Source organism: Lissotriton vulgaris, chromosome 4_1, assembly GCF_964263255.1.
Source record: "Lissotriton vulgaris chromosome 4_1, aLisVul1.2, whole genome shotgun sequence".
NCBI lineage: Eukaryota > Metazoa > Chordata > Amphibia > Caudata > Salamandridae > Lissotriton > Lissotriton vulgaris.
Genome location: NC_141691.1, coordinates 1,771,931,102 through 1,771,950,251, shown reverse-complemented (window position 1 = coordinate 1,771,950,251; position 19,150 = coordinate 1,771,931,102). Strand labels below are relative to the sequence as shown.

General features: G+C 44.1%; 1 protein-coding gene across 2 annotated transcripts in view; it reads right to left on the bottom strand.

Annotated features, from left to right (window-relative positions):
• Nucleotides 1-19,150, bottom strand: part of RIMS2 (regulating synaptic membrane exocytosis 2) — a 1,859,827-nt gene that overhangs the window by 260,778 nt on the left and 1,579,899 nt on the right. For both annotated transcript variants that reach the window (XM_086966100.1, XM_086966101.1), the window contains one exon: nucleotides 3,725-3,831. In XM_086966100.1, the coding sequence (XP_086822226.1) occupies nucleotides 3,725-3,831 (107 nt within the window). The remainder of the gene's footprint in view (nucleotides 1-3,724; nucleotides 3,832-19,150) is intronic.

The window sequence follows — 19,150 nt, the reverse complement described above, 5'->3', positions numbered from 1 at the left end:
TGTCTGGTGTTGGGTCTCTGCGCCAGGTTCTCTCGAGGGCTCGGCAGTTCTGCTTGGAGCTCTTGAGTTCGTCGGTGAACCATGGGGCTTTCTTGCTACCGGGTCTGCTATGCGGGGTCTTCAGGGGGGCGAGGTAGTCTGCGCAGTTGCTGATCCACTTCGCGAGGTTGGTGGCCGCCTGGCTTGGGTTCGTTGCGCTGGTGGGAGGGTTCATGCTCAGGGATGCGGCGAGCTGGTCGGCTGTGATCTTGTTCCAGCTTCTGCGTGCAACCTGTTGCTGGTGGTGGTGGTGGATCGTGGTCCTTCTGAAGCTGAAGTGGACGCAGCTGTGGTCCGTCCAGTGGAGTCCTGTGGCGTGGCTGAAGGCGATGTCCTTGCTGGATGAGAAGACGGGGTCGAGTGTGTGTCCGGCGTAGTGGGTGGGGGTGGTGACCAGCAGCTTGAGTCCCAGGTTTGCGAGGTTGTCCAGCAGGGTGGTGGTGTTGCGGTCGTTGTTGTTCTCCAGGTGGAAGTTGAGGTCCCCGAGCAGGATGTAGTCAGCGGAGAGGAGGGCGTGCGGGCTGATGAAGTCAGCGATGTCTTCGCTGAATTGTGTGCATGGTCCCGGGGGTCTGTAGATGAGGGTGCCTCTGAGGGTGGTCTAGAGGTTGATGTGGACCTGGAAGTGCAGGTGCTCGGCGGGTGCGAGGGTGTCGTCGGTGTTGGTCGTGATGCGGATGGTGTTCCTGTGGATGATGGCGATGCCTCCTCCGGTCTGGTTGATGCGGATGATCTTGTAGCCGTCTGGGATGGCGATGGCGATGTCGGGCGCTGAAGAGGCGTTCATCCAGGTTTCCGCGAGGAAGGCGACGTCTGGTGAAGTTGTGTCGAACAGGTTCCAGAGCTCGACGGCGTGTCTGTGGACGGAGCGGGTGTTGAGCAGGATGCATTTCAGGTGGCTGCTGCTGTTGCTCGTCTTGGTTGGTGCTGGAGTAGTGCAGGTCCAGATGCAGGTGAACTTGCAGGAGTGGCAGCAGAAGGGGCCGTGGGTGCGCCTTGGGGTGGCTCGGTAGCATCCTGGGATACGGCCGGCGTTGAGTGCGTTGAGGGTGGCGGCGTCGTACGTCCGGCAGGTGGGATGGGGTCTGCGGGGCCAGGGGTCCTGGCGTTGGGCGCGGTCCAGGCGCGGACGGGCGCAGACGGGCTTACCTTTGGCGCTCAGTCGGCGCTCCCGCTGCGCGCGTCCGCTGCGCTGTCGCTCTGGGGGCGTCATAAGAAGGGGGACGGGAGGGCGTCAGCTGGGCGGCGGGAGCGGCTCGGCCAATGGGCCGGTGGTGGGCGGGGCCTGTGGCGAGCTGCGGCGGGAAACTGGCGAGCGGGCAGCTCTGCTGTGGCTGGGCCGCTCGGGGGGCCAGGGGGGCGTCTGCGGCTGGAAAATGCGGCAAGGCTGTCAGGCGGGAGCAGGAGGCGGCAGGAGGAGCAAGGGGGTGACCCGGCCTGGTGAGAGGCGCAGCGGTCACTCCCGAGCTCTCCTTGCTGTCCCCTTAAGAAGGGGGACGGGAGGGCGGGTCAGCTGGGCGGCGGGAGCGGCTCGGCCAATGGGCCGGTGGTGGGCGGGGCCTGTGGCGAGCTGCGGCGGGAAACTGGCGAGCGGGCGGCTCTGCTGTGGCTGGGCCGCTCGGGGGGCCAGGGGGGCATCTGCGGCGGGAAAATGCGGCAAGGCAGTCAGGCGGGAGCAGGAGGCGGCAGGAGGAGCAAGGGGGTGACCCGGCCTGGTGAGAGGCGCAGAGGTCATCGACCACTCCACTCTCGATATCCAACATGGGACAGTTTGTGTACGGCTTACGGTCTTCCACAGCGTTGCCTGGTCCACACAACTGCAGTTTCAAGGTCACCGTCAGCTCTCCTGCAACACCCGACATCGGTGGGCATTCGTCTTCCGTGCCTCCGGGTCACTCCTGAGTGGTAGACTCTGTCCTCTCTGCTTGCAGGTTCCTCACATCCTGAATCCACCTCTGGGTTCCACCGGACACTTTCATCTTCTCCAGCAGCAGCATCTCTCTGAATTCTCCTATTGAGTTTGACTGGTTTCCGACGCCACTTCACACCTACGCACCCAGCTCCCCTGGTGCAGGCATCCTGGTTCCTAAGGTATCCGCAGGTGGGGTGGCTCTCCAGCCTCTTGTGTTCCACTGAGCTTCTTCAGGGTCCACTGGGAAGGGTCCTCTTTCTTTAAAATTGCAACTGCGACTCACACATTGATTTGTACGGAGAACGCGGTCGTGTTCCTACACTTCACACGACCTCAGTGGGGCTTCTAGATACTCACCTTGTGTGGCTCCTTGGGTCCCGGCACTTCTATGTCCTCTGACTCTTGTCTTGACTCAAGTCGTGGTTCACATACCACTATTTTAGTATATGGTTTGGTCTCTCCCTGGGGATCACTGTGTATTATGTTCTACTTACCTGTTTCTATTGCAAAGTATGTGTATATCTCCGGCTAGGAGATATTTGTATGTATTAGTGAGTGTCTTATAATAAATACATATTTTTATAAATACACTGTGTGGTTCTTTTTCACTTAATCTATACCATTAATATTGTGTTCTGGTTAAACAAGTTGCTTTACACTCCTTCTGGACTAAGCCTGAAGACTGCTCTCCACAGCTACCACTTAGAGAGCTTTCTAAGGTTGCATAAGGCCACTATAATCACTAAAAGGGTTATCTGGATCAGTGCAAGATGTCCACTCACATAAGTGTACATCATATACTGATCCAGCCTCTCACAATGGTGATGAAAAAAAATATTTTAGGACTCGCCATCTTCATTGAAAGTTCCGTGCCCTGAGAATTCAATAGGGTATTACAAAATCTTGAAAGAGACTCAAAGGCTCGGGAAGCCTGACTTTGTTAATAAAACAGTAGGTTTACAAAATAAAAAAATTAAGTCAGTACTAGATGCAGCATAGCAACAGTTTCACATCATGCATTTAAGATTGCTTTCAAGGGGCAGCTGGTAAAAGCAGGCGAGAAACTGAAAGCAGATGGCTAGATAATAATTTCCACTCGAGAGTGGAAGTGGTTATGAACAGGAATGGTTCAATTATAATATCATATGATGAATGTGATCAGTAGTATCCTTAGCGCTTCCATCAGCAGGCCCTGATGAGGACACCCTTGAATGCTTCTTAAACCTGATGGTAGTAACATGAATCGTGCATGGGACTCGGCTCCTAAGTCACCCAAGCCAGGAGGAGGAACGGTGGCCATGAAGAATCCTCAACCTGCGAAACTGCAAGCAGTCAGCACCCCTGGAGTACAACAGGTAGAGAATTGAAGCATCTGGAACTCTGAGAAGGGCTTTCTGTTGTTGGCAACTGTGGGGAGAGGATTTGGCACATGACCAACGATGACTACTAGCCCCAGAGGGCTTGCCAGTCACTCGAGTAAAAGGGGAGGGGAGTTAGGCCCAAAACAAGCTCCATCGAGGGATAGCCCACTGCGGACCACATGCCCAAGTCTTTCTGTGTTCAGGTAAGGGTAGCAGGTGACATTGATATCAATGCTACATTTACAATTGCTACCTCTTCTGTACATTTTTCACGTGTCGCAATGTGCACAGTATTTTCCCATCCACGTATGAGGAACGACATTTCATTTTAAACATTACACCTTGTTGAACTCATGATAATGGGTCGTGTTTCACTACATATACTTGTTCTAAAGTAAAAAAACAATCTTGCCTTTGGTTGATAATCTTGTTCAAGCCTAGAGTCTGATCCTGTTACTGGTTTGTATTTGTTCATCTTCATTTTCATTTGGCGTGATCTTTCATCTGCATCGATAGCACCTGTGGGTTAAACATAAGTTGAGAGCATAATGAAAAGACGTTTCAAATCAGGGTAGCAACGTCATTTTATGCTAATAATTGCTTAATGTTTAAATGCCAATGACATACTGACATAATTCGTAACAGGGCATCGTAGAGATTATTATAAACTGAGTTTCAATATTATTTAAATCAATGGTTTTACATAAGCATATTAACAATATTTAAATCTGAACACATTTACATGCAAAAAGCACTCTGATGAAGCTTAGTGCCTTGCCAGGAAACAGGCCTAAGTAAAGGACTGTCTGCAGGAGCAATGTTATATACATTCCCACAGAAAAAATATCTTTCATGATAAAGAGGGACTTCGGCTGTACTATAGTCACTCTGCCTCTATTTAAAGAAGCAACCACAGCAAATAAGAGCATTAGCAAAAGACAGGACTGTAGGTTGGAAACAAAGAGAAAATAGCCAAAGGAAAATGGCTGGACAAGTACATGATCACAAAGTCAAAAACACACAATAAGAAAATATGCACTACGAAAAATGCATGAATACAAACAGCATAAGCCACTAGGAAAGGGTAAAATAGGTATCCACATAAAACAACGACAGGAAACAATCCTTATCTCCCATTTGTTGTGTTTGTAAAAAGCTGATATGTCAAAAGGCAGGGTGAGGTCAGCTGCTAGATCTCTTGGACAGACATTATTAGACTTAGCCTTCCAGAAAGGGAATTCTAGTTGTGCTGGTCCAAGGTAGAATTCTAAAGTTTATAGACTGGCATACCTCTTACCTGTTTTTTGGATAACAAAGAAGAAGCCTGCCAAGATCACACAGAGCCCTTCTACACCATAACCTAGACTAGACGTGGTGGTCACGAACAATGATGTTTTACCCGCATCGACCCGGGTGGAATTCCCCGGGTGGAATTCCCCGCAGTGTGGAAGAATTTGACGCGTGCACGGAAAGGACGGCCCCCAACCGTCCTCCGCACATGCCCACTGTGACGTCGGACGGCCCACTGCCGTCCGACGCATCGAAGAGGTTACACCACCTCCGTACTCCTGCTTCAATGAACGGCTCACAACAAACGTACCTTTATCATATCCTCACAAACACTATTGAGAGGTTATAATTGCGACTGAAACTTGGGGTGGAAAAAGGAGAAATAATGTCATGGGTAAAGTTTTCCTGCAGAAACGGAATAAGGTAAACCAGTAGCATCCAATAGATGAAGATTTTGTCAGTTTATATATACACATCAATTACCCATTAGGGACCTTGATTAGAAGCCAAGAAGTTCTGGCATCAATACTTCCTTCACCCAATGAAGGCTAACTTAGTGGGGTGCTAAAGTTGATAGTGACAAGGTAGTACACTACTAAAGAATAACTTCTATGGATACAACTGATACTCCATTTAAACTAGGCAAACGATGGGTAAAGACAATCCTAGAAGAGTGCTAGATCAGACATGGATACTAGTGGTACTTTACATGAACAACCTAACCTTTTCAAGTAATGCGTTACTGAGCTAGCAAATGCTTCAAGAGGAGAAACATAGCAGTTATTCATGTCAGGGTAAATAAAGCGTTCCTCCTAATCACATGCAGATTATAGTTTACCATATTGGAGGGTTTTGCAATAATGAAGTATTGGAATACTGAGGTTATTTGTCAATTTTGAGGTACAAAATAATTTTTTACTTCTTCATACTCTGCATTTCTGGGTTCACAATTTTCCTGACTTACATCTACTTTATAAAAATCTATTGACTTATCTGCACAATATATGTGCTTCTCAACATCAATTTATTCATATAAAACAGACTGTCCCTGACCACGCTTTCATTCCTGGTGACAACGCTCTCTCACTGTCCTCCGGTCTACCCTTCTCTCTCTCTGCCCTCCTGCCTGTCAATCACCACCTAATCTACCATTATGTCCTGTAAGCTAAATTAGTTTATTTACTATCGTTACTAAATTAGTCTCCCCTGTACTCTCACTAGAACACTGGTATGAACATATAAGAAGATCATCTAAAACGCCTATTTGGTCACTTTCTGCTCTCATTGAAGATTTCCTTTCAGAAAATTATCCATCTGGTAATATACTGGCATTTTCTATTACACTGTCCTGTCTCTGAGTGCACTTACTAACACTGGTGAAACCCATTAGACTGGATGCTCTGTAACATCAGCACTCTATAACCTATGCCTGAATACAACCCTTTTGAAGACCCAAACTTTGCTACTTACTTCATGCTGAAGATAGATCTATTTACAGTGCTGATTAATCAATACAGAAACTAAAAGAATCACTGGAAGCTGGAGGGTTGTAGAGTTGGTGTTGCTGTGGTGACGTAGCTAGACCTACTGCCACCCGGGGCTGCACGTAAGTTTGCGTGCATGGCTGGTAAGAGCATGAGCATGGGGGGCCGATGGATGACATGTTCAGCGAGGAGGGGGTGTCGGCGGCCCCCAAAAAGAGTGCATGCTGGGCTGGGGTGGACCGCCTTCCCACTCCAGCTACACCACTGTGGTGTGGAATGCTGACATATATTCCTGCTCTCCCCCAGCATCCTCACCCGCTGAGCCAGTGTTTGAAAACATCTACTGCGCATTCTCCCACAGACAACATTTCTTATTCATGTTACCATTCATTTTTTCGGGAAGCTTGAGGGCTAAACGCTGCTGTGAACTGAGGAAACAGCCCACAATGAGCCAGTGGTAAGGGGGACGATTTCAGCCTCATTGGGCGGGACACAAGTTATAGATGGCTCACTGAACTATAACTGTCGAACTTCAGTATTTTGTTTCCAATCATAAGTGTCTAACTCATTTCCACAATTAAATATATTAACATTTAGACTTTTGCCTTTTCATGGAATTTCTAGAGTTTTAGTTTTAATGTAAGCTAAGATCTTATTACCATACCTAACTATAATGTCATTTTAACCTTTGTTTTTTCAGTGAATTTCTATACCTAAGTGTAAAATCTTTTAAGCCTTTTGTTTTTATCAGGCTTTACCCCAGCACACAGCCTTAGGCTGTGCGCATCAAGGCATTGGCCCAGATCCACCACCACATAGGTGGTCACTGCACTGCAGCCTGCTCTCCATTGTCAATTTGCTGCTCCAGCATCTCCCCTAACCCGTCTGCTCTCTGTTCTCAGTCTGTAAGCAACTACCCCCTCACACCTACCTTCTGTGGTCTGTTGGGCTGCCATTGCCCCTTCCTCCTGTCCTTCCTGGTCAGTTTGCTGCCCCTGTTACGCCTTCCTCTCCATATTGCCCTCCGTTCTTAGTGCGGATGCATCGGCTCCTCCCTTCTAGGTTATTTGTGCTGCCACTGACCCTGTGCTGCCACTGCTCTCTGTGTCTGCTCCTGCTCCTGCCCCTCCCCTTCCCCCTATTCTCCATGTGTGTGCCTCTGCCTCCTCCCTCCCTCATGGGAGGCCTCTGTGGGACCCCTCCCCCTCTTTATGGCCCTGGGGGTCAGTGTTTTCCCACAATTCTGCCTTATTGGCTTTTCACAAAAGATTTTTAGAAGTTAGAGAGCATTTCCCGAGTCCTGAAATGGCAGCCAGAGCATTTAGTTTCTAGCCGCGGGCAGATAACCAAATATTTGGTGCCACTGTACCAGCCTAGGAGCTGCAGTACTGAAATAACCCAAGCGAGACAATGCTTCCGGAGCAAATCAGGGTCACATTGTTTTTAAAAGATGGGTTCACAGGACTCCTGAATGAACGGTCCAGATATATCTACATTTTTAACCCCTTCATGATCACCTCAAGCACCTCTCTAAACGTGAATTTCTCAAAAATTGCTGAACAGATTGGCACCAAATACCAAATAGTTTGCTTTCTAGGCAAAGTTTTAACTTTCTGACAAATTAGGTGTTATTCCATTTCCCTGTTTATTCTATATGGTTTCTGATCATTTCCTATTGGAATAATAGGAAAAACACAGCCTTTTGGGATGCCCCTATTTCTTTCTCCTGGTTTGACAGATCACCCCAGCACTTTCCAGGAAGGGACTCAGGTGGATGAACTTTTGTTTTGAGAAGTTTTGTGAAGATTTGTCACAAGGCAGCCAAGTTGTTAGAGAAACAAAGACTGCTCTTCCTATGGAACTCTAAAAAAGACAACTATACAATGGCGACCACAACTGTATATACTATTAATATGTTTTTTTTGTTTGGGTTCCGTTGTTGGGTTACCCATGTCCCCATAGGATTCTCAAACATGGACCTGGGTTCACAAACCTAAGAGTGAGTATTAAAAAAGGTCTAACAGCCCGTGCATGTGGTCCATGGACACAGTAGAAGGGTGGTGACACTCAGGGCCGATTACGATGTCAGTCGAAGTTGCCTCCAACAGATACTGTCACAGAATCGGGCACCGCCCAAAACCGTAGGCCGCGGAGGCAAGCGGGCCCCCCAAACTCACTTTCAGACAGCTTTTACAGTGTGGAAAAGGCCAGCATGGAAAGGCTGTCAGAAACCAATATCGTAATCCCGACGGTGGAAACGCGGTCCTTTTGGGATTACGGGCGGGTCTCCAACTGGCCGACGGGCTCCTTGAGCCCATCGGAAGCCAGCCGGAGTGACTGGCCAGTTTAAATTCCAACCACCTATTTTGTAATTATGCAGTCGGAATTGAAACCGCCGATTTTGGTCAGAGGCTTTCCGACCAACATTGTAATCCCAGATTGAAGGACTGGCTCAAGGAATAATGGTCCCGTTATCTCTAACTTTTAACTCTTTCAAGCATACCATATACATTTTTCTTTTGCCAATTAATTGAATAGTACTAAATGGATTAATAATGAACCAAGAAAAAGCTCTTTCCTGGAAAAAATAATCCAGGTTCATACCAAATCAGATATAATTGCATTCAGTGTTTTTATCTTCTGTGGATAGCAAAGATGCCTAACTGAGTTAAAATTGAAAGTGGGGCTTTTTTGAACCGTCACTGCCAACCCCTGTTGGATTTGTATGAAACACAACTATCAAAAGTACTCTAAATAGGGGTCCAAGTGTTGTGCAGATGTGTAAAACTGCACCACAGTTATTAGTTAAGCAAAAGTTTTTTTAACACTCCTTTAACTTTGATTGCCTCCCCCTGACCATTACTCAGATATACATGAAAGCTTAGGTTCTGTAATGCTAAACGTCTGTCAAATCTCATGCAGATTTATCAACCAGTATCAAATGCACATGAAAATGTTTTTTCCTTCTGCCTTTAACTATTCCACGCTTCATGGATCTGCATGGAACTTGCCACACCCACTGAAGACTCAATATAATAAGGGCCTGCCATATTTCACCTGGATTTGTCAAATTATTTCACGTGTATTCGCAAAAATAATACTTCTTTTATCTGCCACCTTTTTAACTAGGCCACAATTTAGCATGAATTTAAAAATTCAAACAGTAATTTAAACATGCTTAGCATCTGCATACTTTTGTGTTCATTTCTCAAACAGAGAAAAATCTAAATAAATGCCTTTTCAATTACCAAGATATTTCTAACTATTTAACCCTTTCAAGCCCACCTGTCCCATTTTGGTTGTGCTAAGTTATCTAAACTACTTAACTGATTTACATAACACCAAGCAAAGGAACTTTCCTGAGTAAAGGTTTAATCTAGTCTAATATCAGGTTTTGTGTGTTTCAGTTCAACTCGTTTTTCTGTATTGAGGAGAAAAGATTCCATTGAGAGCTATCATAATAGCCTCTTTTTTGATCAGTTTTAATTTTCAATCTGCCCTGACGAATCCACCCAAAACTTTGCATTCCAAACCCAAATTGGATAGCCTGTTCTTGGACAGTTTCATGCCGATTTGTGAAATGGCACCAATGTAATATTAGTTAATCAGAATATGTTTTTCCAAAGGAAGATCTGAACTAACCATAGCTACAAATTGCCTATTTTATCACTAATTTCATTTTTGGATATGTATGATTTTCAAAATCAAAATGTTTACCAGTTGCACACAGATGGTACTGGTAGTACAGAAGTCTGTTTATGTCCAATTGGACATGGTGAGAGCAAGTAAACCCCAAACAACCTGTTAGAACCTCCCAAACAACTTATTAGAACCCCTTAAACAACCTGTAGACAGTGTTACATTCAGCACACAAACAACGTTTCACCACGTCCCATACTTTTGCTCAAGACAATGTAAAAAAAAATAAACGTGAATAAAACTAAAGGAAGTTTTTTTAAAATGTTTCCTCAACTCATCTTTTACAATTACTGTGAGACTTTTCACCTGGCTGTCATACTCATACTGCTATTTTACCATATTTCCAATACTTAGACTTACTATATTTGTGCTAATAATCAGGGCAGCTATGGTTGCAGTGAAATAATATGCTTTAACCTGAGCTGCTATAATTCTAAAGGGCCGCTACAGATCTAGTAGAACAATCCTGAAAATTCTCTTCAGTAATGATAGATTCCTACATGGCGACCCTATGCTCACTGAAAATAAAAAGCACCCTGGTCATTTAAAAAAATATTATAATAATAATAATTATATATATAGAACAGGGATTGAATGCGGTGAAATATTACTTGTCTAGACGTACAGAAACATTTGATACACACAATAATATGCTACTAGACATGTTGGATTTTTGTTTGAGAAGCAACATCTTCATGTTTAATAATCTGATATACCGTCAACTACAGGGTGTGGCGATGGGGGCCAGCTTCTCCCGAAGCTTCGCATGTCTGCACATGGGGGCTTGGGAGGAGCTGGTTCTCAAAACCACATACTTGCATGAGATTGAGAACAACATCATAGCTTGGCATTGTTTTATAGACAATCTGTTTATCATCTGGAGAGGCAGTAAGGAGTCGGCATTGGAGTTTATTGAGAACATCTACCATAATGAGTTAAACCTTAAATTTACTGCCACACTAAGTCAGGATACAGTGACTTTCTTGGACATAGAGGTGTACATTGATAATAATCACTTACAAACTAGAATTTTCCGCAAATCAACTGCTGGAATCAGCAGTTTACATGCAGCTAGTGCACACCCCAAACACCTTATATCAAGCATCCCCTATGGGGAGATGCTTAGGATGCAACGTGGGTGTCGCGATCCTGCAGAGTTGAAGAAAGCCCAATTGGAGAGTAGGGAGCGATTCCTTAAGAGAGGATACTCGGCCCAAACGATTGAAAAAGCCATTCAGTTCAAATAAGCTTTATTCGGCGTTTGGCCATAAAAGCAACACAGTAAAATACATACAGGTAAAATAACTCAACATAACATTGCCTGGATAAAAGAAAAATGAGATAAGACCCAACTAAAAATAGTTTGGCATGTAAGCAGTTAAAAAAAAAAATAATAAAAACCCCAATACACAGAATCCCCCTTTTTCACCCGCTGTTATTGTGCATCGGTGCTCGAGGACCAGGATAAAAGTCATGGAGGTCCCAGATACGAATGGAGCCATCACCAAGTTTTGGCTGGATAGAACGCAAGTAGGGGGCAGTATTCTTGTCCTTAAACCTAACCAGAATCAAGTCCCCCAGAACATTTTTGGGCAGATGACCAAGCCACCCCACCCTTCTGACGCTCTGTATCCCACCGTCTAGCAGGGAAGGTAATGGTCTATTGTTTTGGAGCCAATAAATGGCTTTGTTCAAAAGGTCCCGATGCAGTTCACGTTTTCCTGGTCGGAGAGCAGGTACCCCAGAGAGAATGGTGACATATGGGGCAGCTACGGGGGGTAAATCGATGCAGTGTCTTCTATCTAGTGCGATCACAGGAGCTCTTTGTGGGACATGCTCGTGAATACGGGTGATATTGTGATCACTTTGAGTCGGTGGTGTAACAGGGGAATCACATGTTTGTAAAATCCTGGGAGCATTGTCTGTAGGCCTTTTGTGGGTATTAGTGGGGGAAGAGCGTATGGGAATAACAGTGATTCTAGTCGGTGGGTATGACTGAGATACCGTTTGTTCAATCCTGCACAGTCTATCTCCCAAATCATGTATTTTAGCAACCAGTGGAGAGAGAGCAGTGACAAGCAGTCGCTCGATTTGGGCCAGAAGAGACGATTGTAGGGGGGATCGAGGCTCAGCCTTGTCCACAGGTGATGAGGCTGTACTGGGTCCGGGTACTGTGGGGCTGCAATTAGTAAGTGAAGGGAGGGTGGTAGCGGGGGAAGCCTGGGGGGAGCAGGTAGTTTGAGCAGTGTCTCGAGACACTATGGGGGGGGATAGAGCATCCGGGATGTAGTGTGTGCCACAGAGGGCATTCAGCTCTTCCCAGATGGACATTGAAGTTGAGTGACTGTGTACAGTTATCCTGGTGATAGCTATCGGCAGTTCAAGGCAATAGGGATGGAAGAAGAGGAGCTTGACTGTACCTTGTCCAAAGCTGGAGCCAGGAGCGGTGGCCCGTCCCGTCCTCCTCGTGCCTCTGAGGGCCACAGAGGGCCCGCCCTTTGCCCGGGCTTAGCCCGGCGCAGACCCGTGCGCGTCCCGCGACGCGGAGGGAGTGTCCAGTACAAGTAGCGCCTCCGGGCGCGCTGTGGCCGGAAGTCGGAAGTGGGCGCAAAGCACCCTGGGAGCTGTAGTCTCCAGCCGCAAGGTGGAAAGCGGCGGCGGCGAGACTACAGCGTCAGGAGCCCAGGAGCCCAGGAGCAAGAGAACCAGCGTCCGCCCACTGGTAGGTGTCCCTCCAAATGCTGATACAGCCCCCGCTCCACCGAGGGAGCGTCCAGTACAAGTAGCGCCTCCGGGCGCGCTGTGGCCGGAAACCGGAAGTCGGAAGTGGGCGCAAAGCACCCTGGGAGCTGTAGTCTCCAGCCGCAAGGTGGAAAGCGGCGGCGGCGAGACTACAGCGTCAGGAGCCCAGGAGCCCAGGAGCAAGAGAACCAGCGTCCGCCCACTGGTAGGTGTCCCTCCAAATGCTGATACAGCCATTACCAAATCCAATGCAATCACCAGGGAGGAACTCCTTGAGGGCAACCTCAAAAAGACCAACAAGGGTGATGAGGATGTAGGGGAGAAAACCAATTTCAGAATCATTACTGGTTTCAGTAGGCAATCTCGAGACATCTACAAGATTGTCAATAAACATTGGCCCCTAGTGATCAGTGACCCCATCATTGGTGATGAATTACCCAAAAAAGTATCGTTAACATAGAGTAGGGCACCCTCCCTAAGGGATCAAATAGTGGATACCAATCCAGAGCCAGTCAAGAAAAGCACTTGGTGGCAAACGAACAAGGGATTTTATAAGTGCAAGACATGCAAGGCGTGTATCCATGGCGTCAACACCAAAACATACAGGGATGGTTTTAGTGAAACAGAACATCAGATTTCACAGGTGTTGACTTGTAAAACCGAATACGCGATCTACGTCTTGCAATGTCCCTGTTCATTAATATACGTTGGGAGCACTAAACTCCCTGTGCACCAACGTAAACTTCATCATTTGAGGGCCATCACAAACGGGGACAATACCTACCCTGTCGCTCAACATTTCCGTGATCATCCCCAGAGCAACAACAGCTCGCTCAAATATTATGTGATTGACACGATCAATACCAACAGACGTGGTGGTGACAGGGAGGCCAAATTAAGAAAGTTGGAGACCAAATACATCCTCCTACTTGACACTAAGGCACCGGCAGGATTAAACATCACGGAAGATATGTACACGTGTCTGACATAGTGTGATTAAGATTCTTGCACTATGAGAAACAACTACATCACATAAACTAGATATTATACCCGGCTGGGATAAATCAGGGTAACAAGTTACAAAGTAAAAATAGATTGGATCGGGTTACAAGTCTCCAATGTACAGTTATAACTGCTAACTGATTAGTTTTTTTAATTTAACACAGGGGCATGGTGTATCTGTTCCAACTTAGAGGGCCCTTATACCCCAACAGTTGATTTACAGAACACCAGTCATAATCCCATTAATTTCTGTTTTAATTCACAATAACACTAAATACATGGACAAGTTATGGTCTTCCATTTGAAAGTAAGAAAATTTAAGGCAATGATTTTATCAGTATAATAATGTAGTAGAATTTATTATGTACATAGTATCAAACAAGCAAGGGTATCATTGTTTAGTACGACACACTCTGGTGGAAAGAAAGAACTTCCTGAAACTATGTTTACGTTTATACGTTTGTTTGCACAATTAACAGAACAAGATTTTTGTATCTGATAATATAGCATTTTGCACACTTGCGTAATCTGCACATTGTGTTAGGCATTAGCACTTTAGCACTAGCACTTTAATTGGAACAAAGTGCAGTATTTCTTTCCCAAATGTCATCCTTTTATATATACTTTATTATATGTATAGGGTTGTGATTAATACAATATGTATATATATTAAGTCGAACTTATGCTTACCAATAACATTGCACTTATAGTTCATTGATAATGAATTGTACATATCACATCAATTAATATGTGACATTAACAGGTATTTAACCATGATTGTTAAATCTACTATTTTCGAAGGATGAAAATGTCATTTTTACGAAAATTATAATTTGAAATTAACTACATTTTTGTGGGAATGCTTTGGCCACTATCAGTGAGCTAATCATGCCTTGGTGAATGATCAGTACTAGTATTTTGACTATGTCCATACTTAGCCCTAGCATGTGACCCGAGTAACATCAGACACTGGCACTTTAAAAGAACGACTCAATGATGTGAACACCGTCATGTGAACAAGGCTCCTCGGAGCCGAAACGTCATGCGGCTTGCTTGCACTCAATAAAGAAAAAATGTGCACTTTAATCTGGTCCGTGTCAGCGTGTCTTGTGGCGTGGAGGACTCTTGGCCCACGGAAGAAAGCGTTGTTCTTCGGATATATATATATGTGTATATATATATATATATATATGTGTATATATATATATATATATATATATATATATATATATATATATATATATATATATATATATATATATATATATATATATATATATATATATATATATTCACAGAAAAAACCATAGGTTATAGACCATATATAGTTAGGAATTTGCATTTACAAAACCTTGAAAATTCACTGAAAAAACCATAGGTTATAGACCATATATAGTTAGGGATTAGCATTTAAAAAACCTTATTTTATTTGCACAAAACCATTGAAATTCCATATATAGTTAGTTGCACTAACTATATATCGCGGACCCGCAATCCACTGCTAATGATGTCACATATTACATCATTCATGACATGGTCAGTGACATCACTGATGACATCACTGATGACATCTCAAATGACATCACTGATGACATCTCAAATGACATCACTGATGACATCACTGACATCTCATTTGACATTACTGATTACATCACTGATGATATCATTTATGTGATAATCCATCTTCAGACTCTAATATAACCTTAGATACACTCAGTGTAAACAGGCACTCACAGACTGTCACACATCCATGGAGTTACTCACACACCTAGTCAGTCATGCAAAGAATCAATCACATCTCCATTTCCTCAACTATACAGTTATACACACCTTACTTATTCAAACATATAGTAACACATATTTACTCTCTTATACAATCCTTGATACAAGTTCACAATGATTCATACAGCCACTCACACATTCACTGGCTCTTATGTTCAGTTATTTATATATGTCAACTCTCACATGGAGTGTGTTTTACATATGTACTTACTTTGACATGTAGCACTGAGATATCCATTCACTCACCAATATACTCATGCACACAGTCAACTGTCCATACAGCTGTTTCTACATGCACTTTTGAACCCATACACCTAGGGAATCAACTGCTCACACATCTATGCACAGAGTTATACACCTCCCAGCCACCCACACACATACTCAGTCTCCCATACAAATACTTGGGCAACCATTCAATAACCCATATAGTTACTGATATAGCTACTGATTTAAACATGCAGCAGTTTACAGAACAACATAAATAATGATTGCCAAATTAAGACACTTTAATCACTAACCCATACACTCAGTGAGACACATTTAATCATTCTCTCATACAGTCAGTCATGCACCTACTAAATCCTTCATCCAGACACTTATACATCCACTCATTCTTCAATATGTAAGACATATTTTAACTTTACAGAAACATACAGTCACTGGGTGTTGTCATCAGTGATGTCATCAGTGATGTCATTTGAGATGTCATCAGTGATGTCATCAGTGATGTCATTTGAGATGTCATCAGTGATGTCATCAGTGATGTCACTGACCATGTCATGAATGATGTAATATGTGACATCATTAGCAGTGGATTGCGGGTCCGCGATATATAGTTAGTGCAACTAACTATATATGGAATTTCAATGGTTTTGTGCAAATAAAATAAGGTTTTTTAAATGCTAATCCCTAACTATATATGGTCTATAACCTATGGTTTTTTCAGTGAATTTTCAAGGTTTTGTAAATGCAAATTCCTAACTATATATGGTCTATAACCTATGGTTTTTTCTTGAATTTCATTGGTTTTTTAAAAGCTAATATCTATAGCTGTAAAATATATTCTTTATTAAGTGACGTATCACGTAGCCCGTGAGACGCCTCATGATGCATCGCATAACCGTGACGTATCGTCTCTGCAGCGCAAACCAAACCCAAAACGTAAGCGTGCCAGAACACGCTTAAAGATATATATATATTTTTTTAACCTTAATTAGACAAAATCCACACGTGCACATATCACAAACGTTCAAAAAACACAATATGTCGGACTCCCGTTACGCTGCCGGTTAGCTGCCCGGTTAACGTACCAGGAAGCACCTTTACCGCGAAAAATCGCAATTTTTTTTTCTTTTGCCCCGCAGGGAACTTTAATAGCCCCCTCATCAATCCTAGGGGTTCAGGAGGGGTCTGCCTTACCCCTTTCATTCATTTACACCTTTTTTTTTTTCCACCTCTTGTCTCTCGATCCTACCGAGAGACAAGATGGCGGCCGCTCCGGACTGTTTACAATGTTGACAGCCAATCAGCTACTCCTCAGACTCCCGTTACACTGCCGGTTAGCTTCCCGGTTAGCTGTCCGGTTAGCTGCCCGGTTCGCGTACCAAGACGCGTCTCTACGGCGAAAAAATCGGATTTTTTTTTTTTTTTTTGGCCCCGCGTGGCTTTATAATATCCCCCTCATCAATCCTATGGGGTCAGAAGGGGTCTACCTTGCCCTCTTCCCTTCATTTCCCCCTTTGTTTTGGTCTCCTCTTGTCTCTCGATCCTACCGAGAGACAAGATGGCGGCCGCTCCGGACTGTTTACAATGTTGACAGCCAATCAGCTACTCCTCAGACTCCCGTTACACTGCCGGTTAGCTTCCCGGTTAGCTGCCCGGTTAGCTGCCCGGTTCGCTTACCAAGACGCGTCTCTACGGCGAAAAAAATCGGATTTTTTTTTTTATTTTTTTTGGGGCCCCGCGTGGCTCTATAATATCCCCCTCATCAATCCTAGGGGGTCAGAAGGGGTCTACCTTGCCCCCTTTCCTTCATTTCCCCCTTTGTTTTGGCCTCCTCTTGTCTCTCGATCCTACCGAGAGACAAGATGGCGGCCGCTCCGGACTGTTTAGAATGTTGACAGACACCGGAGAGCCAATCAGCTTCGCTTAGTTCCGATACGCGAAAAGTTCGCTAACCGGATCGCTGCCCGGAGCGCTGTTACAGATATATATCTTGATTTAAACGTTAATTTCTCAAAATCCACTGAAGCACATATATTGAGACCTAGCAAAGGCACATCGGGCTAACAGTCCCTACAATTTTGCCAAGTTTCGTGGAAATCCATTCAGCCGTTCGGGCTAAAAGTGAGTCCAACCGCCCTATGGAAATTAACATGGGAAAAACGCGTTTTGGGACCCCCCTTTTTTCTCGGCCCCCCCTTGACGAACCCCCCCCAAATTTCCAGGAGCTGCTCAGAAACAAAATGTGCCATTTTCCTGAAAATTTCAGCCGATTCCGTCCACAAACGCCAAAGTTATTAGACATAGAATTTTCAGAAATCCCATAGGGAAAAAATCCTAACTATATATACCTACTGGCGACCGCCAGTAGGTTATATATATATATATATATATATATATATATATATATATATATATATCTCAGCATGGATAGCACTGTGCTAATCCTATGCTTAAAGACTTTGATAGAAAAGCAGACATTTGAGGTGAGCAGATCTAGATTGTCGCTGGTGAAGAGATTGCTCTATACAGGAGCTGCTTCCCACCTATACTTGAGAACTACCCAGAGTTCTCAGTATATATATATATATATATATATATATATATATATATCATTTATGTGTATATATATAGATATATATATATATTTTTATATATATATTTATATATATATATATATATATATATATATATATATATATATATATATAATTTATGTGTATATATATAGATATATATATATTTTTTATATATATATTTATATATATCAGCAGAAGAACCTCTGCTTTCTGGGGTACCACAAGGGTCCTGCACTCCTTAATGTCTATATGTCCCCTCTGATTAGTTTGATATGATCCTTTAACATCGCGACTATCTCCTACGTGGATGATACGCATGCTAATCTTAGTTTTAGATAAAAATACCGCACTGGCGGAAGAAAATATGTGACAATGTCTTACAGCTGTCTTCTGCTGGATAAAAACTAACCACTTAAAATGCAACTCCGATAAAACTGAAATTATGCCACTAGGGAAATAGAACATCTTTTATCCTAGCTTCTGGTGGCCCTCTGACATTCCACCCCCCCCCCCCACCCCCCAATACGGTAACAGTAGCCAGAAATCTGGGGGTCAAATTTGGCTCAGCACTATCCTTTCACCATCAATCCCTAGCAGTACCTGGAACCTGCTTCCATCTAATAAAGTCACTTAAAAAGTGCTTTGACTTACGTCCTCATATGGCAAGACAGGCAGTAGCTGTTGCCTTAATTACTTCTAGATTGAACTATTGCAACAGCCTTTATGCAGGAGCCAATAAGTCGGTCCTACACAAGCTACCGATGGTACAGCATGCTGGAGCCCGACTAGTCTTAAAACGGCCCAGACACTCATCAGCATCTGATGCTCTAAAGGCTTTGCATTGGCTACCTATTCATAAAAGAATCTTGTTCAAGATCCTCATAATTACCTTCCGAATCATTCATTCCTCAGGTCCACACTATCTACAGTCTAGGTTTGCATGCTATCTGCCATACCTAAACACTCAGATCTTCGAATGCTAATCTGCTAAAACCACCTGTTTTCAGATACATCTCAAAAAGGCGGAAATGCAGTTCT